A 24,835-nucleotide genomic window follows, 5' to 3' on the forward strand; every position below is an offset into this window, starting at 1 on the left:
AAACTGCTATTTGGATCAGATTGCACTGGGCGCTGTGTGGTGCATGGGTGGGTAGGGAACACGTTCACCAGGCTGCTCGCCTCCTAATTCCCTTTTACAGTGTGTGTGTGTCGGGGAGCACAGGTCAAAGATTACTCCTGGCTAGGGCCTCGAGCTACCCCAAAAGGACATTATGAGATTTAAGGAAGAGACAGTAACATGGGCCCTGCCAACTCTACTGGTTGTGTTTGGAGAGAAATATACTTTGCACAGAGTGGAACAATGGTAGTGCTCCCCAGGGCTCTTACTCAGGTGGCATAGCTCTGCCCCCCCAGTGCATGGCTGTGGCTCTAAGGCATACGCTAACTGGCTTAATTGTGGTGTCAGATTTTGAAGAATGTGCAGGTTTAAGATTTAGGGCACAGCCCAACACTGCTTTCCAGTGCAGGAGGCATTTGTGGGTGCAAATCAATTAATGCACATGCAAATCTGACTTTTGGTTGCCCCAATGCTTGCAGGTGCAAAATTAGAGGTTGGACTGAGGTCCCTTTGAAAATTTGCCCCTAGTTATCAAAGGAAATTCAGACCCCTTAAAAACACTTTTCACAACTGTGCCCATTAAATATCCTTCCGTATCCTCCCAACTCTTGTCCAACTCATAAGCGTAGTTCTGACAAATCAACAACAGTGAACTGATTAGAGATGGGTTAACTAATGATATAGCACCTTTCCTTGTGAAAGGTCCCAAAGAACTTTACAAACAATAATAACTTCATCCACTATGGAAGTATCGCCACCTCTGGGTTAAAATGTGGTACTAGAGCACTACGCAACCTCTTAGAGAGGTAGGGACTTGGAAAAGATACTTTGCAATTCTACAATACAGGATCTCTGAGGGCTTTACAAACAGCCAGGAATTAAGACTTTTTAAACCTCTGAATTATTGTTAACTGGATTTTCCACTTAAGGACTAATGAGACCCAGAGGGATTGAGACCCAGAAGGATTAAGACCCAAGAGTAAAATCTTGTCCAGTGGCAAAACTCTAATTGACTAATGTGAGGTGAGGATGTCACTCAAGATTTTCAAAAGGCAGCCTCTTTTTTGCAGATACAATGTGAACCCATAAAAAGATACTACGCTTGGGTGGGTAAGTACATGACAGCTCCTGCATATTGGATACATAGCCATCCAAGTGGGAAGATTTTACTAACTGCTCCCATAAGAAGAGGCAGCTGGGCAGGGTCTCTTCTAAAAATCTGACTTTCCAAAAGTCACATTACCAGCCTGTGACAGAGGAAGGAGTCTTCTCCCCAGATAGATCTTCTGGTTCCCACTTCTCGCACTTCTAATGTATAAGTATGGTTCAGCAGGCAATCTCACAATTATCCACAAAGAACACACAAGGCTGGTCTATACAGTGTGTTTCATACATTGTGAAATGTCACTCACCTCTCATGTGTGCTTATATTTAATGCTTCCTAACCAAAGCTAAGTTGTAATGAACTGTTCAATGGATCCTTTTAAAAAACTATCATTACACTTTGCTCAGCAGCAAATGGCAAAGTAGCAGCACATAAAACATTCTGGTGTTTAATCCTGTTAATTATAAATGCAGTGATGTGTTACAGTGGTGGCCCTAAACAGCTTCTGCTGCGTGGCTCAATCAGAGACAGAATGGCCATTTGTATCAAAGTATGTTTTGCCCTGTGTGCCTGATATACAGGATCAGAACACGGTGGGTTCTTTTGGTGTATTTGTCAAAGACATTTATTGAATGTAGAGTCATTTTAAGCATCCAGTGTGTACTTTTACATAGAAAAATATTTAAAAGCTATTGTCATAAGTAATTACCAAGTGTAACCATGGAAGTGTCATGTTCTTTGTAATCACAGTATCATTAGAAATACATGCAGTTTTACTTTGATAGTGTAGACATGTTGCATTTTGAGTATCTCAGTAGATAACAGATTTTAAGAACAAGTTCATTTTACTATTTACAACAGAAAATGTTATCTTTGGAGAAACTAACTAACCTGACTCCCTGAACTAATGGCAGCAGGTGAGTAATTCACCTCTTTCTGCTTGAACTGTGTGAGGGGAACCAATGAGTAGGAGCCATAGAATTCACACTCCCAGCCCGTGGAATTCAGTTTTTCCGTGCCTGCAATAGGGACTGCTGCACTTTCATGTCTGTTCCTCTCAACAAGACCCTCAATTGGGCCTATTTGGAGCCAGAAAAGAGACTCCTTTTGTCATGCACAAAAATGCAGGGCGACTTCCCCTTCATGAGTTTCTCCTTTGCAGCCTCACACAGGGCTCAGAGATAAGTGTGTTAACTGTTTTAACGTTAACGTTTCAAGCGTCTGTTAGTCTATAAGGTGCCACAAGACTCTTTTTGCTGTTTTAAACAGTAAATGCAACTTATTCTTAAAATCTGTATTTACTGAGATGCTCGAAATGCAACATGACAAACGATGTGGAAGGCCTAAATATCTGCATGAATTTCCCTTAACATGAGGCTGTTGGAACTCATTGCCATGCCTACCTACACCACCACACACTTCCAGACTGCTCTATACCAATGTAGGGAAGACATTTCCAACTCCCGGTTGGCTTTGAGGTATGTTCCTGTGTGGAAGCAAATGCTGTCACTGCCCATACTGGGCTGGACCGTAGGGTAAACTGTTTCGGTACCTTTGCTGCTAATCTGATGTATTTTAAATGTGCAAAATACACTTTTAAAAAAGTATTTCACAATTCTCTTTCAATCATCAGAGTTACAAGGAGTCTAAAACATGTGGCTGCTTTCAGTTTGTGGGGTTGTATCAGCTGATTATTTAAAACTGCCCTAGCTCAAGTAGAAAAGTCTTTTCTTACTTCCATCCAAAGTGACCTGCTTTTGGTAACCTTCTGGATGCTCCTGATTTTTCTCCAGTCCTCACAATTACTTGAGGGCATATTTTGCAGGTACTGAAGAGGATTAATAAGACTTCTTTCAAAACTAAGCAAAACTCCCATAGGGAGTAAGATCAGGAACTATAAGAGAGTGGAGACTCTGTACACTTAAGGCAGTGGGTTGGCTTGGTTAGCAAGTGACCAGAAGTACTAACCAGAGCTTCCTGTGTAGCTCCCTGTGCAAAGCAGTGCTGTATGGCCCAAAAGCAATGTCTCCAAAAAGTTGATTACATAGAGAAAATGATTATGCCTGAAATGCTTGCTTTCTTGCATATCTACATGCTCAGTGAGATACTTCAGTATCTAAAGTCTCATTCATTCATTAAACAGGAACATTTATAACAGCAAGAATGTCTGGAACATGTCTTGGCCTGGAATAACTGTCTTGTAAATTCGATTTGTTGCCTGGATTATTTATTTTGAAAGTAAAATGAAAATTGGGCTAGTGGGATGAATAAAGATCTTTGCCAGCCTTACATTAATGTTGTGCTTTACAAACACAACATATCTGTTCCTTGATTACAACGGATTATGAGGTATAAAGAACTCTTTTGAGGTCCTTCAATATCCATCTTCAGGTATTTCATTAGCAGGATTCAACTATATAGAGTTGGGTTATTTACTGTGAATCATACAATACATATCTTAAAACTAAAGCTGCACTTTTAAATATTCTAAATGAGTGATTCAGAGTTGGTGCAATTTTTCCATTGTAAAAACTATGAGCTAAAGTTCTGCCCTCTGTTGCAAAATCACTGAGTTCAATGGAGTACTCTGAATTTATAGTGGTGTAGTGAAAGAGAAGAATTCTGATCCTTCTCCCACTGACTGCACATCCATACAGCATACAGCCCACTTCAGTGCAGTTCAGAAAATCCTTCAAAGCACTTTCCTCATGAAAGATTATAAACTATTCTGAAGCTACTTCTACTGGAATTTAAATCTTTCTTCAGGAGTTCTGACATGGGGCTATAAGCTTTGGAAACCACCTCTCACTATCCAAAATGTGAGCAAGGCACCCTCTGAATCCAATAAAAGCAAATCTTGGAGCGATTTGTAAACTTAAAATACCCATTGTGGTAACTTGGTAAAACCAAAAAAAAAGTGGAAGACAGGACAGCTCTGCTTTCTTCCTATGAATGAAGCAGTGTTTCTATTAATAGAAGCATTTTTTCTTTTGATTAAAAATACTTGTAGAACAGTTAGAGACTGTAAACTACACCATATTTTTGTGTGTAGACATGTGTACTCATGAGATTGTGTCTACACATCTTCACTTTATTCTCATGTCTTAAAACTGAGCAAGACCATCCAGCTTCTCCTCTACATGTGTAAATTAGGCTACATGTGTAAATTAGTGATAAAAATTCCACTTTTTTGCAATTCTACAGATGCATTATATCAGGCTTTAGATTTCAATGATTTGAAATATGAATCTGGTTAATAAAATTAGTTGAAATTATGTGTCATTTACAGAGCAGGAACACTTGCCAGACTTGTATAGAAATGGATTTTGCTTTGGGGAATCGTTTTCCCTAATAAAAATATAAAATGAGGAACTCAGGTATTAAAAAAAAATAATTGTAAGGAACAAGTTGATCAAACGTTTACAAAGAAGATGGTTGCAAGTTATAGTAACTATGGCAACATGACTTAGAACAAAGTAATGGTTTAATGTTTAAATTAAATCCAACACGTATTAATGGTTATGAGCTGCAAATTTAAAGATTATTTTTAGTATTATAAATCAGAGATGACTTGAAAAAGAAAAATCAATGGCAATGAAATAAAATAGTAAGTGAAGAAGTGGAGAAGATACAATCCATTGGCACTGCTTTACTAAGCAAATCTGTCAAAAAATGCAGTTCCAGGACAATGTACTATGAAGCAATACCTTTTTTGAACATTACTAATACGGCACATGATTTACAGAAAGTAACGCAGACCACTGCTATCTGATGACCGTGATTCACTTCTAACTACCAACTTTTGCACTAGGGATGATGCAATAAGCAAACTCCAGAAATTCATCACAATGGCCATGGATGCATGCTCCCAGAGCTATGTTCACAGGAAATGGAAACACATCATTGCCAGAACCTAAGGGCTTGCTGAAATAAAGGAAAATATCCTGTCTGCACAAAGCTGGCTGGTTCAGCAAGATAAAGTATAAGCCCATAAAAACATTTGTTTTTTGGATCTGAAATCTAGTGATGGAAAGAGCCATCCTTTTATGCAAGATTAGCTTTCCTTCAAACTCTACCCAACACTAGCCAATAGATACACAAAAAATCTCCCCCATATTACCAGCAGACCGCTAAAGCCCTGATTCTACAAGATGCAGAATGCGCATCCCCATCTCGCAACAAAGAATTGGGAGATGATGGTGCTCAGTACCTTGTAGGGTTAGGCCTAATAGTATGATTAACTGTTCACCACATCAGCTTGGCACTACCCATGACAAGAAGTCAGACAACTCCCTGCCCCTTCATAGAATCTACACTTAAAAATTATGTTGGCATATGTACGTTGATCAGGATTGTGTAGACTCAGCTATGTCTACTGAAGAATGCTTTTCCATTAATGTAGTTAACCCCATTCGGGGAGGTGGTGTTCCTACATTGACAGAAAAAGCCCATCTGTGTCACAGGCTTTGCCTACACTACAGGGTTATGCCAACATAGCTATGCCAGTATATTTTCCATTGGGTAAAAACAGCCTCAGGCCCCAGTCCTGCAACTGAGTTAGTAGGCAAACCTCTGCTCCCATGTGGACGCCTATTGACTTCCTGGAGTCCCAGGATCAGGGCTTGAACGATAGAGATAAAGAAGTCATACTAGGAAAACTAGAGGATGAAATTAACACAGCATAACAATATGTAAATAATCAACTCTAATAATAGAGTGAGGAGGACATTTCCCCATATGCTACTTCAATCTGCCATAATTCCCATGTGTGACTATACACACACACACGACAAGGAATGATGGTGCTAATAGAAATATAGGTTACATTTTTAAAAAATGTTGTGCCCCAAGTTAGGTTTCTAAATCTATTTTTAGGCACTTCAATAACTGTCAGTATTGAACAGCCAGCAGCAAATACTGAAGTCCTTGTGTGTTCAGTACTTCTGAAAAATAAGAACTTTTCGGAGTCTAAATATTATTATTTATTATTAGTAGTGCCTATATGCTAGACACTTTCAAAACATTTGAGAAAAAGGATTCCTTCCCAAGGAGCAAACAATTTATGGACAAACAAGTAGAGCGTGAGGCCAGGGGAACAACAACAGGCAATTTATATACAAGTCAACTTGATTCCTAACACAGCAGAAGTGGGTCCGATGCAGACAGGACAGGCCTTGCAAACGAGGCCAGGGAGGTTGTGCCATGCAGAGGGATTGCATGGAGGAGGGAATGGAAGCAATTGTATGAGACTCTGATAAATGGATGGATGATAACGGGAGCACTGGCGGCGTGAAGGAGACAAGGGACAACATGAAGCTTGACAAAGGAGGATAACTAGGAAGGTGACATTAAAGTGTAGACTTATGGAATAAGGAGCCTAACTCTGGGGACTGTTTTTTTAAAATCTTGACCATAATTTTTTTTAGTGGAGAGAGGTGGTGTAGTTTCTTCCATGTACAAATTTTCTCTTCTTCTGCAGATGAACGGAAATAGTATTGCTAACGTGGTCACGGGTGCATGAACATTGCTTAATGAATTAACTCAGTTTATTTTTCCTAAGGAGGCAAAGTAGCTAGTACACAACAGATATTAATGGCAATAATGAAATTTGCAACAAGCAAATATGATTTTGAGTCCCAAGAACTCTATTATTTTAGGGGAAATAATTTTAGTTTTGATTTTGTACTTCAACTCTAAAAGGAGCTAAATGTTTTTCTTCACATTCTCCAAATAAATTCCAAAAAGCCTGAGATGCTGAGCCATACTTATAGGTGGTGTGTAAAGACTGTGTAAGTTACACGTATTTACACTGCTGCAAGGAAGTTTAAACATGTATATAACTTAAATATGTTGAAGGACTCCAAGAAATAGCAATACATCAGGAAAAGCAACTAATAGGAAATTGTACAAAGCTGTAAATTAGAGGACCTCTCTCTATATATGCTCAGGCTGGGCTGCTTATGTGTAAGTTACCCCAGGGTAGACTCTCTTACACCACCTCTGAATCTGGCACCATCCAAGTTCATTTTCAGCATACAACAAACTGGTATGGTTGAATATTAAACTTCTAAAATAAGGGGTTTGCAAGGGAAACACCAAGAGATCGTTAGTATGAAGGACTAATATCACAGGCAAATGATCAGGCATAATAATGCAGGCAGCTCTCCTACATGAATGCACCTCTCTCCTTACTTGCAATATTGCTTATGGCTGTGCTGAGGTTAACAGTGGTTTTGAGATATGGAAAAGCCTCTACTAAGGCTTTACACTTAAAACTTTTGCTGGTATATGTCAGTCAGAAGTGTGGAAAAATATCACACCCTTAACTGGCTATGCCAGCAAAACCCTAGTGTAGATGCAATTATACTGGATGATTATACTGCGTATGGTGGAGTTTGCTGATATAGCTCTACTGATATATCTACACTTGCAAACCCTTTTCAGTGACAGCGACAAGGCTGAAGATGAGTTCAACAATAATTTACCTGTGACAATTCGAGAGCTGCACTCATGTCTCCAGAGAGAAGACTAGTGCACTACCCTACTGTATCACCTAGCCCCAGGAGTGTTATATACCCGGGTAGTAAATTAAACACCTGTGTTAAACATCTTTATACACAACATTCAGCTTCCAAACTCTGTCATCGTGGATAATGCAGAACTTCATTAAATAATTCTATATTGCAAAGACAGACAAAATACAAACATTTATGTATTTTTAAAGTCCTGGAGGTCTCTAATTCACCCAATGATGCAAACTGGATTTAGAAAAACTGCTCTCGTTAATAGCAAGGAAAGTTAACCAGTGGTTGTTCCCCCCTACATGCCAAATGGACGATAATAAATAAGACTGGGATTCTTCTTTATGACAACTTGTACTTCCCATTTTAGTCTCCATTGTGCAAACAGAAGGAGACAAAAGGAAAAATTGCTTTGTTTGTTGTTTTTCAAAAGAAAAGTGGACCTAATGTATTGCACAGAAGCGGCATGAAATTTTTTTTTCCCCTCCCAGAGTTCTGGCATTTTAAGACATGATCTTGGAAGATGCTGAAAGCCCCCAGCTCCCATTGAAATCAAGTTGAAGGTGCCCAGAATCTCACAGGAGGGGCACAGCTCCTGCAGGATTAAGCCCTTAAATAATAACTTTTTTTGACAACTTGTGGGTTAAAAAATATGCATGCACCCAGGAAATAAAAAATGAAAAGGATGCAATAGGCAACAGTTTATTTGTAAAAAAAAAAAAAAAAAAAAAATCCTTTAAAATTTTACTACGTCTTAAAGATTAAGGAAAAAATAATACTATAAATATATATACACATACAGTATATATGTATATACACATATATTGTACTATTAAAATTACATGCTTTTCAGAACAGAATGGGTCATGTTCCCTCACATCAATTTTAAATTTCTGATTGCAATAAATCATGCTTCCTTTTTTTAAATCTTCAAGTACAAGAAATAAGCAAACCAGGATCTAAAAGTGGAAAACTATTTGTTATGCACAAATGACAACTGACAGCTATACAATTATTATTCTGCAGTACTGAACATTTTATGCGTGTCTTGGCGAATTCTACAACTCTGAAGTTTTACCTGAGATGTGTGGACATAATGAAGCGTGACGGTAGGCTTAACAGATTTTTTCACATTATGGTTCAATTGAAATCAAAGCTGATTGAGTATTATGCATTTGTACACATAGTATCAACACGAGAACTCTTTGTAAAATAATGAATTTCTCATTTTCCAAATGTCTTAAAGCTGCAGGTGAAACAAAAAAGGCAAGCACCACCTGCAATGATCAGCATGCAGACAGTGAAACAGAGGTAGCATTTTCCTATAACTTCAGCAGAATCACTCAATTCAACCACACTCTCTTCTGCAAAAGGCACTCACTTTTTTCATTTATAAATAATATGGTGTTAATTTCCAGCAAATTGACCATAAATGTTGTTTTCCCCCTACAAATGTAAAAAAGTTAAGCAAAAAATACGATGAAAAGACGCAACAGGGCATAAGAAACACATTTTGGATGAATGTACAACTTTTTTTCCTTTTAGGAAAACCGAATTTCTTTAAAAAAAAGAAAAAAACACATTATAGTACATCACCCAAAAGTCAGACTTCCCAGTTAAAATGGCAATATTAAGCAGCACATTGTATATCAGAATAGAATTGTAAAACACCAGAATTACACCAGCCTTTTAATAGCTAAAATAAAAAGCAACAGTTCACAGTTAAAAGTAGAAAGATTATTCACATAAAAGGTGGTGATAGGGAAGGATAAAGACCCTTCAATATAGAAGCTTATAAATTAGTATGTCTAGAACCTCATATTGTACCTTTTATACTTTCTGCGGTTTGAAAAGATACTGTCCATGCAAAACTTCTGTTCTTACCGTGACACTACTGAGCTAATTGAATTATAAGATGTCCCACTGTTACAACTTGAAGCATAGGCCTCTTGGCCATTAGCATCTAAATTCATTTTGAATACAGATGATGCCTTCAATAAAAAGTCTGCTGCATCTCTGCGGCCTAATTCCCTCAGTTTAGACATTAGGATACCTACAGTGCTCTCAGGGCCATTGCTCCATTCCTGCAAAAGGGCATGGACTGGGCTTGGGAGAAAATCATTTTGAGTTCCATTGTTTGTATTATATTTTGCAACAAGATCAGGAAGGCCCAGGTTCATAGCCAGAAGGCACCAGTCCTTTCCCATAGGATCAGGTGGATCCAAAAGTCGACTAAGTTTCCTCCTTGTAAGAAGATTCAGATCCGAAGCATGAATATCCATTCCTAGACCTCCCTGTGAGTAGATGTCCAGACATCCAAAGCACAATATACTGCTGAAGCTTTCTTTATAACCACCCATGGTATTAGTCAATGATGTCTCCTTTTGGCTTTGTGCCCGGAAGAAGTCTCTAGGCTGGTAGACCATTACTGGTTCATGATGTTCCCTCAGCTGCTGAGGACTAAGATAATGTTTCACAGTCAGCAGGCCTGGTAATGTTGTGGCCATTAAGTTATCAATGGTACTACAAACAGAATCCAGAAGCAAGCAGCACTTGATCTTCTCTGTTTCCAGTCCTCTAACTTGAACCTCAATACCCTGACCATGGTTGACCAGCAACACTAAAAGCTCAGCCCCACGATTCACAATCTTTGATCCATTTACCCAGAGACGTATATCTGCATCTCCCTCTGCATTCTGTTGGTGAATCCACCGACACAGATTCACTTGAACTTTATGGAAAATTCCACAAGGGAATGGGGTAAGGTGTTCCACAGGAACAATTCTAACACCACCATAAATCAGAACCTCATCCTCCTCATCTGTCCAAGACCTGTGAAGATTGTCAGTCTTGATCAGCGCTGGAATATCCACCATTGCTCCACTGCTAAGATCTCTAGCACAGATATCCATGGCATCCAAAATCTGTATCAGTTCTTCCACATCACTGTCTGATACCAAGCGCTGGATGTCCTCTATGGTATACCGACCTCTGTAATGATGTAGGGCTTTGGGATTCTCCACTGACAGGATTTTCCCCAGGACATTAGAACAGAGCCAGCGAGGATCCAGGAGCACAACATCTTGGACAGTTTCACTCTGCATGATGTTTATCTGCTCAGAAAGAGGAAAATTACAAATTATATTTTGTGAAGTACAAGTCGACAGTAGAGCTGCTCTTATGGCTTACTGACTCACCAGTCACACCACTGATTCACGACTGTAGCAAGATAATAGGAATATGAGAGGAAGGAAATGCACTAAAACAAAATCAGGATCCAGCTTTTGACTTGTTTTATTGATAAAGCCATCAAAACACATGGCTCACTGAGATTTTTTCCAAACTATTTTAGCAGAAATCTTCTGCACTTCCAACAATTTTCAATGGATATAGAAAATATTCTGGCCTAAAATGCAGTTTTTCCTCATTTGCCATGATAGCAGCTGAAAAAGGAACAGCATTTTTGGCATGGTTTCAGAGTTTCTCACATTCAACTCTTAAGCCACCAGATATGTAAGAGCCAGGATGTCACATTCAAAGTTCATACCTGCATCTATCTACATTACTCATTTGATTACACAGAATTTAATGTTGGTAGAAAACAAAAATCTAGCCACAGAGAATAGAAATGTAAGATAGGAGATATAGCTGAAACTAATAGGAACTGACATTACAAGCAAGGAAAGCATCACAAGCCTCTTTAACAGGTATGCAAGTATGAGCAACTGAATGCTTTGCCATATCACTACATATAATAATGTAGCTACAGCAAAGTAAGCCTATGAGTAATTGTTTTAGCTATTATCTCATTTGAAGGTCAGCATTTTATTTCATCCCTTTCCTGAATATTTATTTTATTTGCTTTTATCATGAGTATAGTCTAACATAGAACTCTTCCTCTTTTAAAGAAAAACACAGGAGCCATAAGACAAAAGATAACTGAAGTCTGTATGGGTTGATTTGCATTGAGTATGTTGTCTTGGAATGGGAAGTTGAGGAAAGAATAATTAAGGAATTTTGCTGAGAACACAGCAAGATTCTGTCAAAACAGAACATTCTGAACTACCTGGAAATCTCAGGTTTCATATTTTTGTGCGACATTTTTCTGCTGCTTAATTCATTTAAATAAACAACAATGTGAGCTAGAAATAACCTGCTGATTCAGATTTCTAATTTTAAAAACAAAATCTGATACCAGAATGGTGCAGTCAGTGCTTCACTACGCTGCTGTGAAAGCTGGTCCAACACTTATTACAACCTCCTTTTATCCGAGGAGTATCTGTCTGTACACATTTGGCATAGATGGCTTCAGAGAAGGCTTTTCTTTAACCAAATCTGAAAACAATTTATTCAGCCATTTTAACTCACATTTCAGATTGAAGTTGCACTCTGGATGAACAACTAAGGACTGGCCCACATAAGGAAGTTATTCCAGAATTAGATATGGTGTGAATTCAAACTGCAATAGCTATTCTGCAATAGCTCCCTTTGCAGACACTTTTATTCCATAATAAAAGAGTGCCTTTTTCTGATTTTGCTGAATCGCTTTGGCTTTCTAGACTGGGTGTGCTGGTTAAAATTTTTTTCCCCTCCTCCACAAGATTTCCTTTCATGCTCCACCCACCAATTCCTCCAAGAAGCTTGATGCATTTTCCATTCAGCATCCCTGTACTGGAAACCACTCACAGTTCATGCACTCTAGCTAGTTAGGATTTTCTTCATTTTTTCACTGAATTAGAGAAAAAAAGTAATTAAAAAGGTGCAGAGAATACACTTTGCTCCAGATAGGTGAAACTCAGTTGGATACTGTGTAGAATCAACAATCTGAGTTTGTTTATGTTAAAGACAGAATGTAAGTAAAGTCACTACATAGTTATGCAGTTTGAATAAAAATTACTTACTTCTCCTATGCTGTGCAGCTGCTGGGCTATATGCCGTAGATCATCTTCACTTGCTAATGGATTAAGCTGATCCTGTACATCATATACAAACTGCTGCAATGACATCAGCTGGTTGGGTCCATTGATTTTTCTCCAAGAAGGGAGGGTGGAGATCATTTTCTCACAAAGGTGAGTCATAGGTGGACAAATCTAACAAAAGTACAATGGATGTCAATTTGTAGTTCTACCTCTACTATGCTGATAAAAACTGGGTTAAATTGTTTAAAAAGAGCTATCACCAAAGACAGCTGCAGAATTTGCCACAGAATCTACCCTGGATGAAAAATTGGACTCCAGAATCTAAATGTTCATTTAAATACCAATTTCTAGCCACCATGATTACAAAGACCATCTTAATGTGAACCAATTAAATGCTTTCTTGCCTAATCTGCACACAACCTGAAACAATGGTTTTGAGTGGTATCAACTGCCCCACTCATCTGGGGATTAACTGTGAAACCAAAAAATAGTTTAAAATATCAACAGTTAATTATTTCACTGTTGATCCTTTTAGCAGAAACATACCACTAAGGAGTTTATCATGAAATCCCAAACCCCACCTCCCATGTGCTAGAAGTACTAATAGCGCCTCATCCCCCCCAGCTTCTACAATGCAGTTTTGTGATGTAAGTACAAAAAACGGTAGTTAATTGAAAACTAAGAGATTAGGGCAAGCATCAAATAGACTGAATTTAATATCAAAATAAACAACACCCATGCTACAATGCCGACTGTATTTTACAGGTTCATATTTAATTAATAATAAAACTAATTTTTTAAATGCAAATTAAGTGGTTGAGGAATTACAAGCCTGTTGTATCAGAATGCCACCAAAACTAAGACCATGTCTACACTACAGAGATTATCAACAGCACAGATACGGTGCCAGAGCTATGCCATCTTAACCCTGGAGTGTAGATGCAGCCTTCACCAACAGAAGAGGTTTTCCATCGCTGGAGCAACACCATGTCCCCCAGCATTATTTTGTCAACCTATCTGTATCTACCCCAAGAGCTAGGTCGGCACAGCTCAGGGTTGTGGAGTTTTCATATCCCTGAGTGCTGTAGTTATGTGGACCTAAATTTTAAGCGCAGATCAGGCCTAAGGGAACACTGCTGTAGAATTTAGGTCAGTTTACCACTGGGTACGTGATCTCTTGGCTACTGCCCCTTTACCTAGCTAGAAACTGCGAATATATTTTTCAGAGTATGACTCTAGGAAAATTATCAATATATATCTGATTAACATATTTCTGAAGTTACATGTCCATTGGTTCAGATAACAGTTCTGCCCTGGCGTTCTTTAAGTAACACACAATCTACTTGCATAGCAAAATATTGGAAGTGTCCATAACATTATTCTGTAATTTATTTTAAGAGAAATGGAGTCACTGAAGTCATAAAGCTGGGTCAATTATGAACTGAAATCACAGCTTTAAACTGAAAGTCTCAAATATTTTCTTCCATTTTATTCCCCCTCCCCCCCACCAAAAAAAGCATCAATACAGACTCGGAATCACTGATTGACCATTTTAAATGTGGGAGGTGGTTTATGGTAGATCATCCTCTGTCTCTATGACACCTCTCTGGGGTCTTTATTCAGGACACAAGCTTTTCATAAGGAATTGTTGGCCCATTATCATTAAAATTTGTGCAGCTGTCCCAGCTGTGATATCACACACACAATAATGTATCAAAGTCACTAAAAATCATCAGTCATTATCTGAGAAAATGTACAGCTTACTGCTTCATGGTTCACTACTTGGAATTGGTGGGTCAGGGTCTCTTGGAGCCCATGGAACACACATTAGTAACAGCAGGAGCTGAGAATCCATATCTATATCTATCCATATCTATACTGGGGATACTTAGGATTATTTTCCCTTTGGTTAAACTGAACTGGTGCTAACACTACTGGGAATCTGGTAACTGGACCTTTTTTCATCACCATGTCCGTTAAACCTGCTGTACAACGCAAATCTGACACACTGGTAAAATAGGTCCAGCCTCCAGAGACTTGCCTACTCTAGAGCATCTACTAAAGCTAACACTAATTCAACTGAATTGGTGTTAGCAATAATGGGAATTCTTTAGCAAAATCCTCTATGTAGACAAAGACCAACTTATTTCAGGGACAAGGGGCTGCAAATCTGTTCTGTAATTGAATTGCAAGCTTTAAAGACATTATCAAATAAGAAAACATGGCACTGAGCTGTTAGGACTGAGGTAATGTAAAGACTTTGAAGCTTATCAGAAACCTGTGGTTAATAAAGAAAGGTAACCATTAAAAAACTCAGAGGGTTAATGAACTTTAATAATTATAATAAGCCCCTGTGCTACGCAATGCAGGATTGAGTCCAAAGTACCTTTTAAAGCCACACAAATTAAAATATTTTAAAAACAAAATATCCTTCCAACTTACAAACCCCACCTCTGATCATAAAAAACAAAGATATAATTTACTCTCTGCTATTTATATTGTTTGGTGACTTTCTGCATTTCTCTCATACTGGACAATAAGAATAGAATCAATAATTTCTAGCCAATTAGACTGTCTGATTCACATGCACTGATATGACACTGCAATGTTTGGGTTGCAATACAACAGGGGCATGTTTTAAAAAAAAGCAAAAGCAAAAGCTTTTCCACTGGAGTTAAAAAAAAAATAATCATGGACATAGTTTTTATAAAAATTGATTTTTACAAACTCAATTTTCAGCCAAGTTTGACCTAACAGTGTCCCTTTGAAGACAAGAAAAAATGCTTTCTTCCTATTTCCTTCAAACCCGAGTGTTTCTAGGCTCATTATCAACTGAAAGTGTCTCTGAATTAGCCACCAGAGTGTGTTCAAATAAAGAAACTGCACCTATTCTTCCTGAACTCCATGATGTATGTGCCCAGCCTCTGACGCCCAAGAAGCAAGAGGCTTGTAATAACTTCCCCATGCAAGTTTCCTGCAAAACCAGAATTTCACATAGAGTTAGCCCAGCCTAGGCCTTCAGTGAACTACTCACAGAAATGATCTGGCTTCTTAATTCCTGTAGGTGATTTCGAAGAAGCTTCATATCTTTAGAGCCAGATGCTCCGGCATCCAAAACAAATAACTTGTCCAAAATTTGAAGATCATTTCCAAACCTAAGAGAGAAACAGACAGTACTTATTTATTAATTTCTAGTCCCACACCAAATTTTATTTTAATTTACCCAACTGTAAATTTGTTTTAAATTGTGTAACAATTTTTTCTTTTGCTTTAAGGGAATCATGACAAATGGAGTAAACAAGAATAGTAAAAAGTTAAATACTGAATATGACGCACAATACTAAAAGCAAAACATAGTAACTAATATTTTATTCAAGATAAACAGAATTGCTGAAAGTAAAAGTTACTCTTTCATGTAAGCACTGGAAAAAAGGCCTCCACACACATTATATAAAGGGAATTACAGCAGAGTCAAGTAGACATACTGGCTATATGTACTGCTATAAAAGTTACAGCAATTCTTTGTTTTTAACAAGTTCAGCTCACGTGGTGGTTCTTATCTGAAATACTTCCACATTTATATTTGCTTTTACAAGCATAGCAATGAGATGTGTTTATTGACTGAAACTCCAAGGATTATACACAGGTATTTATTGTTCAATTTCAGTAGATCAGGATATTGCCCTAACACAGTAATACTAGAAATCTGGGGAATATAGCCCTAGACTCTTTCCTTGCATCCTCTACTCAGAAGACTTGAATGGTTCCCCATACCATGGTATTGCTGTGAATTGTGTATAGTTGTCTTGGAAGACTAGTCTGTGAAAATAGCTAATTCTGAAAACCAGCGCTATTCTCTCCGCAATTCATAGTGGTTGGCATTAGGACTTTCCAACATCTAGAGACACTTGTTGGTTCATTTTCTTTTTCGTTCATATTGCCATGCAGCTCTTTAGAAAACTGTATATACAATACATCTGTGTGATTTATTTTTGTATACTAGATATCTTAATCATAATTTAAAGGATGAAACTCCATTGTGTCTAGGTATTGGAGCATTGATAAATAAAGTCACCTACAATACTTAAACATAAAGGTGTGAGGCAACCTACTCATTTTAAAACCATCAAGTGTTTTCCATTTTTGCACAAAACTATATTGCAAGACCATTTTCAATATAAAGCAGCAACCAAAGTACTGGATTTTCTTTGCTCCCACACAGATCAATGAATGTTATTTTGTAAGTAATATTGAACACCTCAAATCAACCACCAGCTTTGGCATTTCCACGTTTTAATACCGTATATAAATTTTAGAAAAATGCATTGCTCCTCTTCTCACCTGTTTCTGATTTCTTTCAGCAATGACATATCTTTGTCATATCCAAATTCTCCTCCAACAGGGCGAGGAAGGTTCACAATGTCAGCATGGGTGGCCACCAGGACAACATGCAATGGATTTTTCAGCCTTCCACCAAATGCTTCACGAGAAAGAAAAATACACACCCAGAGTACAACAATTTCAGGAAAAGTGCTTTTACTGTATCATAAGGCAAAGATGAATTTTATGTTCCTGACATTCTGGTTGCTTGTGTGAGTACACTTGCCATCTTAAAAACATAATCTACACACTTGTGTGTGTAATTTAAGGACTGTTTGGTTGATGTGATTTTGTTTATAGCCCATAAATATGGATGGCTTGTCCTTTCAAATAATGTTAAAAATACTAATACTATATGGCTTTATTTCTTTTCTTTTAACATGATAACTATCACTAACAACACTAACAAATCAGCTACAAACTATGAAACCATTTTGGGAATGACATTTAAGTCAGTAATAGCAATTACTTGCAAATTCTTTGGATGGTCTTTAGTACTACAGGATGCGAGTTAGATGACTGTAAGCAGAACACAAATGATCTACAACATTCATACTGTGGTATGAATGCAATTGTACAGTACTTACACAAACAATGAACTCTCATTTAGGTGAGAGTTAAGTAGGAAAGCCTGGGAGATACCATGAAAAGAATGAGAAAAAGAGAAAGATACAAACGGCATATGAATGAGGTGATAGTACGTAACACACATTTATACAGCCTGTTCTCTAATATACTATCCAGAAAAGAATAGACTGTTGGTCAAATTTTTACAAAATGTGTCATATTCTGTGGTCTTTACTTCAAAGCCTCAACTAACTTCAACAGTTTTGCCTGAGTGAAGACTGAATAAAGTCTCCAGAATTTGATCCATTATGCTTAAAGGGGGAGGGATAGCTGAGTGGTTTGAGCATTGGCCTGCTAAACCCAGGGTTGTGAATTCAATCCTTGAGGAGGCTGCTTAGGGATCTGGGAAAAAAATTGGTCCTGCTAGTGAAGGCAGGGGGCTGGACTCGATGACCTTTCAAGGTCCCTTCCAGTTCTAGGAGATTGGTATATCTCCAATTATTACCTTTTTTTATTACCTTTTAAGCCACACAAAAAATACCCTTTTATATGTCTAGTGATTCAAAATTAGTGTTCTGTGGCCTGCGAAGCAGCGTACTACTGTGCAGCCAGCACTCTGTTTTCTGGCTTTTTATGAAGGACCTAGTGGAATTGGCTAGGAAACTATTCCAAAGCTTTAAGATTTCTGTTAATATACTTTGTTAGGATAGTATACTAATCAACTATCCTAACAAAGTGTAAGGATTTCTTATAAACTATTAGCAGCAAGGTCAAGTTGAACAACTTTATTAGTTACTTTACTATAGTTGAACTGACATAACTATTTAAATATTGCTAATCATTTTGCAAGAAGAACTGACAAATTTCAGTTCTATATTTGGCTGAATCAAATTTGGATTCTAGCAACTGCAGAAATATTAAATAAAATAACAAAGCTTCAGTATTAATTTTTGGCAAACTCCTGAGTCATTATTTTCTCTGTTACACAACTACTTGCATACCAGCTGGATCTGGACATGCTTATTTTTAACTAACATAGACCTGTACTGAGTTCATAAATAAGGAATATAGAATATCACCTGGGCTCTGATATGATGCATTTAATATTAGCCAAAATATCAGTAGGACGCAGGGAACATTCAGCTCTAAATAAATATTTTTATATGCCTGTCAGGCGATTACACAGTGATTTTATCACTTCACGGGTTTTCTTTTTCCATACATGTCTAATCGTATCCACTGGCTTGACCAGAGTTTTGGTTGATGAAGCCAAGACAGATCCCTGGGCTTGGTTCTTCCATCAAATTGTCAGGGTGCGTGAATGAATGCTCCACTGCAATAAAAGCTAAATAAATTGGTATAAACCAAGAATAGGTGACCTTAATCTATTTTAAAAATATAGTGATTAAGTCAATTCGCTTGACTTGCAAGCAATTCCAAACAGCATAATCAGCTAGAGTATTAAACCAGATATCTCATTTAAAAACCGAACAAAGCCTTAGCAGATGTCAAGCAAAATTCACTACAAATATTGGACTCCATCCACACCAACACTTAAAAGGAGTTAAACTCATTTAGAGTCTAAATATAGTTCCAGCTAAACAAGTCTGAGCAGCACATGCAGAAAGTCAGCAGAGTTTTAAAACACAATTCTAACATGATTTAGACCCATCCACACTGGCCAACCCAGCTAGTGCTGGAAACCAATTTAGCTGGGGTTGGGTTTAAACAGAATTTAAGCAATGTTTCCAAACTTGCTTTAAAGACCCAGTGTACTTGGAGCCTGTATGTAGACAGACAGTACACAAGAATGTCAAAGTAGTTCTTTGATATGAAAACTTCAGTTTAAGGGGTTAGGGAGAAATTCAGGAACCACGAAAGGCTCTCAACACTATTTAAGCACAACCTAAACAATTTTAGTAGCGTTAAGTACTTATGGCCCTGTTTAGACCCTCTGCTGTGAACCTCTGTACTGAACTTTAAACAAAGTTGATTTCAATAAGATGAACACACAACAGGACTCAAAGTTACAGGGAAAAACAAAGTTTTTTCTTTCCTCCACAGAAGGCATATAGACACACAGCATGGCATACCTATGGGTTCCTCAACTGGGACCAGTGATTTCAGGAAATTAAGCCAAAAGGTCACTTGGTTTAACTGGATTTCATAAGGTTCTTCAAGACTGAAAAGCACGATATGAATTGTGGTGGGATCGTTTGCAGCAAAATAATCGTAACAGCAGAAATATACAGGATTCCCAGAGAATTCCCACACGCTGAAATCACCAATTCCTGTAAAAGGGGACAGAGTGATAAACAGGTCAAACTTCTTTAAAGAGCTCTGTTCTTTTAATATTGGAGGCAAAGTTTTTCCAGGGCTGACATCTGGAAACCAAATGTAAGTGTCCAGGAGTCATAGACACTGTGCATTACAGATTAAATGAGCTCTGGCTTTGTGCAGAAATGATGGATATTAAATCCTTCAGAAAACAAAACAGAGCATTAGACAACATTACAGAAATAACAGCAGCCATTCCTTCTCTTGCCCCTGAAAATGCAACTAAACATTTCTCCAGTTACTTCTTTGTGACGTATGGTTTCTGGTATCAAAAACGTAAGATAAAAGGTTATTCAGAAAACAGTCCAATTTGGTTTGTAAAATTGAAACTACTGCCAAATCAGAGTGGGATTTAAGAATCACCTCTTACTCCTAATTACCACTTAAGAACTCTAGCCATGGTGTGCTGTTTTCTGTCATCTATTTTTGTTGTCGATGAAAGATATGTTAGCATCTCACAGTCTCTCTCTTAATCTGTCTGAAAGCATATGCACTTGTACCATCTTTACTTAGTAATGATTTTATAAATACTCTAGAAAAAATAAAAAATTGGAAGCATCAACTATGCTGTGAATCTTTACAATGGAATAGTTTCTACTGACAGTCTGCAGTACAGCTCTAGTACATTTTAGAAACTAAATCTGTTACATGATTGTGCTGAAAGAAAATAACTGCACTAACAACAAGTGGTGATTATGTGTCAAGTTGCATTTATAAATATATTCCCCGACCCAAGATTAAAAGCTTAAGCCCCATTTGACCCTGGAACAATTGATATGGTAGGTAAAACATTAGCCCTGTTTTGAGTTTCACTTGAGGGAAGATCAGGTCATCTACAATAGGACAAGATGACGAATAAAAACAGAGTTGCACGTGCAAGGTCTTTGTGGCAAGGACCAGGTCTAATGACTATGCACCCACAAAGCACCATGCACACCTATGACGACATACAAGTAATAAAGGGTCACTCCTGGTCCAAGACCCTTTGTGATGAGTGGTTAAAAAAAAAAGTACCTATAAATGATACACAAACTCGTCAATGTATGTGGTGCCTTTATAATGTATTTAAATTCACAGGGCTTTATGTAGGTTTAATCTCTGTTTTAAAAAGATATGCACATTGAACTAGTGGATGTGTTCAGGGTAATGCTTAAAGTAGATTTCAAATTCAAATATTTAAAACAAGTAAAGCCAATGTCAGTCACATAGAATCAACACACATTAATTCAATTAATTCATTACCATTCAAGTAGGCATTTTGAATGTCGATGGCCTTCGTAGACTGGTCATCTGCAGAGCAGTGAGAATGGTGAGATGGTGAAACGAATACTTCTAGCACCCCTTTGGTAAGGCCTGGCTCAAACATCATGCTTCGACTTCTCACGCTAACATTTTCACAGCCAGGGTAAAGATTTGTAATGCTCACTGAAACTGAGTCATGAAAAAGAATATTACAAACCATGAAGAGTTTATAAACAGATTATTTCAAAATAACGTGCTGGGCATAAAATTTGATTTAAAAAGATCTGTTCTTCACCCAGGATATCTGAGGTACCCAGGTAGCTGTGAAAAACGTTTGTGCCCAAGATTCAGAACCAGAAAATATCTCTCATTCAAGCTGATTCGATACCTTAGAATACCCTGTCTTGGCAAAATGGCTCTTTCTGAGAGATTGAATTATGCATAATAGGCTTTAAAAGAAGGGGATGAGAGAGGGAGAGAGATGAGAGAAAAGGATATTGAGAACCATGGAAGTGTAAGAAAGCAAGCACACAAAGAGGTGGGAATAAGGAAGACAAAAAACAAGAGAACAGCGGTAAAGTATAATGTGTCTGATTCACATCGTTCAAGAGACCTTCCCCAGTTTCTCTCTGTGCTGAGATTTTCCCCCCAAGTTAGAGATATGTTCAGGTTTTCAATAACTATTAGACAATTTCTAATGTGCTTGGTCTCAAGAATACCCACAGGTTGGGCAGGTATTTTAGTTTCTATATTACCCAATGATAAAAGTAATGATGTGCTAGAGGTAAGGTTTAATGGTGTGAAAGGGCAAATTCTAGGTTCCCCTTATAGCACTGTTAGCCCCTAAAAGACACACAGGTGGGGTCAAAATAATAGAAGTGACAGAACAGTTTGTGAAAATGAGGGTTCATCTGTTAGAGCTTGTCTATACACAAAAGTTGTATTGCTTTAATTTGACATTATTAAAGCACTACAACTCCCTCATGTGGCCATATTTATAGCTGTATAAAAGGTGCTTTATATTGGTATAGCTATTCCTGTACAGCTATAAGCTATACCTGTATAAGTTTATACTGATATAATGGCATCTACAGTGGGGGTTGTATGGCTTAATTATTTTGATTTTTAAAAAAATCACCCTCCTCCCCTAGTTATAGGGGTACAAAATCTCTGTGTAAAGCAAGTTAGATTCTGAAAGATCAGCCCAGAAAGAGAAAAGCAATCACAGAGTAGTCTTTATTATCAGCCATCCCCCTCTATTAGACATATCAAAAATTCTTCATCCCTTCACCAGATATTGAAGTTACCATTATGATATACAGATTTTAATATGGAAACAAGTTGTGTGTGTGTGTGTGACAACTCAGCCGTATAAGTATCACTATACATTTGCCACTTATATATATATTTTCAGAGTGTTCATGTAAATACTTGATAAACACAAGCTTTTAATGAGTTATAACACAAAACACATAATCAGATGCACATTATAGTGTTAAACTACTTTAAGCATCCATCAGTTCATGAGGCTTTTTTCCTACCTCAAATATTAGCGGTAACAACAATGTACATTTATTTAATACTTTTCAACCAAAAACCCCCAAACCAAACCAAAAAAACCCCAGGACTCTAAAAGTGCTTAAAAGACTGAGCACAGATTAAAATGAAACAATGTTAGCCCAACATTACGGTTGTATATTTTTTGTGTATAAAGTCAGGAAATTCATTTTTTTTTACAGTAATTATAAGCTTACTTCTTTTTGCATACAGTATTATGTATTGCTTTAAGTGGTGCTCATCTGATGCCTCATATAGCATGTGCATGTGTATATATTATACACACACAAAATGTATTAAGCATCTAATGAGCAGCACTTAATGTAATTAATGCTAAAAGTGACCATAATGTAATTAAATTGAACATTCTTGTAGAAGGGAAAATACCAAAGAAACCTGCCACAGTAGCATTTAACTTCAAAAAGTAGAACTACATAAAAAAGAGGAAGCTAATTACATGGAAATTAAAAGGAACAGTCACAATAGTGAAATGCCTGCAAGCTGCATGGAAACTATTTAAAAACACCATAATACAGACAAACTAAATGTATACCTCCAAATGAAAAAAGAAAAAAAAAAAAAAAAAGAGCCACCACGGCTATATAGCAAAGTAAAAGAGGTGATTAGAAGCACAAAGACATCCTTCAAAATCTGGAAGTCAAATCCTACTGAGGAAAATTGAAAGGAGCATAAACGCTGGCAAATCTAGTATAATTATGTAAACCAAAAAAGAATTTGAAGAGCAACTAGCAAAAGACACTACAAAAAACTAAAGCAAACATGTTTTAAAATACATCAGAAGCAGAAAGCCTGCCAAACAATCAGTGAGGCCACTAGATGACTGTGGTGCTAAAGGAGCACACAAGAATGATAAAGCCATTGCAGAAAAGCTAAATTAATTCTTTGCATTGGTCTTCACTGCAGAGGTGGTGAGGGAGATTCCAAAACCTGAGCCATTCTTTTTAGGTGACAAATCTGAGGAACTGTCCCAATAGAGATATCAATAGAGGTGGTTTTGGAATAAATTGATAAATTAAACAGTAATAAGTCACCAGGACCAGATGGTATTCACTCAAGAGTTCTGAGGAACACACACTTGAAATTGCAGAACTACTAACTGTGGTATGTAACCTATCACTTAAAGCAGCCTCAGTACCATATGACTGAAGGGTAACTAATGTAACACCTTATTTAAAAAAAAAACAGCTCCAGAGGCAATCCTGGCAATTACATATCAGTAAGCCTAATTTTAGTACCAGGCAAACGTGTTGAAACTATAGAATTATCAGACACATGGATGAACACTATATGTCTGGGAAGTATCAACATAGCTTTTGTAAAGGGAAATCTACTAGAATTCTTTGAGGGGGTCAACAAGCATGTGGACAAGGGTGATCCATTTGATACAATGTACTTGGACTTTCAGAGACCCTTTGACAAAGTCCCACACCAAGGCTGAAAAGTAAGCAGTCATGGCATAAGAGGGAAGGTATCTCATGGATCAGTAACTGCTTAAAAGGATAGGAAACAAGTGGAATAAATGGTCAGTTTTCACAATGGAGGAAGATAAATAGTGCCCTCCCCCCCAATCTGTACTGTGACCTGTGCTGTTCAACATATTCATAAATGATCTGGAAAAGGTGGTGAACAGTGAGGTGGCAAAGTTTGAAGATAGTTAAGTCCAAAGCTGACTGTAAAGAGTTACAAAGGGATCTCACAAAACTGAGTGAGTGGGCAACAAAATAGTAAATGAAATTCAGTGTTGATAAGTGAAAAGTAATGTACATTGGAAAACATAATCCCAACTATACATACAGAAATGATGGGATCTAAATGAACTGTCATCACTCAAGAAAGATTTTGGACTTACTGTGTATCATTCTCTGAAAACATCCACTCAGGGTGCAGTGGCAGTCAAAAAACCCCCCAAAAACCCCATATTGCTAACAGACCATTAGGAACCATAAGGGAAGGGATAGATAATAAACCCAAAAACATCATAATGCCACTACATAATCCATGGTATGCCCACCCCTTAAGTACTGCATGCAGTTCAGCTTGCCCCATTTCAAAAAGATAGATTAGAATTGGAAAAAGTACAGAGAAGGGCAACAAAAATGATTGGGGTATGGAACAGTTTCCATATGAGGCGAGATTAAAAAGACTGGGACTATTTAGCTCAAAAAAGA

General features: G+C 37.5%; 1 protein-coding gene across 2 annotated transcripts in view; it reads right to left on the minus strand.

The window, feature by feature from the left end:
- Nucleotides 1–8,350: 8,350 nt before the first annotated feature.
- The window catches only part of DAPK1 (death associated protein kinase 1), a 129,744-nt gene continuing 113,259 nt past the window's right edge, over nt 8,351–24,835 (minus strand). For both annotated transcript variants that reach the window (XM_045021935.1, XM_045021934.1), the window contains exons 21-26: nt 21,090–21,278; nt 19,604–19,801; nt 16,905–17,043; nt 15,598–15,718; nt 12,546–12,734; nt 8,351–10,757 (exon numbers count right to left, since the gene is read on the minus strand). In XM_045021935.1, the coding sequence (XP_044877870.1) occupies nt 9,525–10,757; nt 12,546–12,734; nt 15,598–15,718; nt 16,905–17,043; nt 19,604–19,801; nt 21,090–21,278 (2,069 nt within the window). In that variant the 3' untranslated portion in view covers nt 8,351–9,524. The remainder of the gene's footprint in view (nt 10,758–12,545; nt 12,735–15,597; nt 15,719–16,904; nt 17,044–19,603; nt 19,802–21,089; nt 21,279–24,835) is intronic.

The sequence above is a fragment of the Mauremys mutica genome, chromosome 6, assembly GCF_020497125.1.
Source record: "Mauremys mutica isolate MM-2020 ecotype Southern chromosome 6, ASM2049712v1, whole genome shotgun sequence".
Taxonomy (NCBI): Eukaryota; Metazoa; Chordata; order Testudines; family Geoemydidae; genus Mauremys; species Mauremys mutica.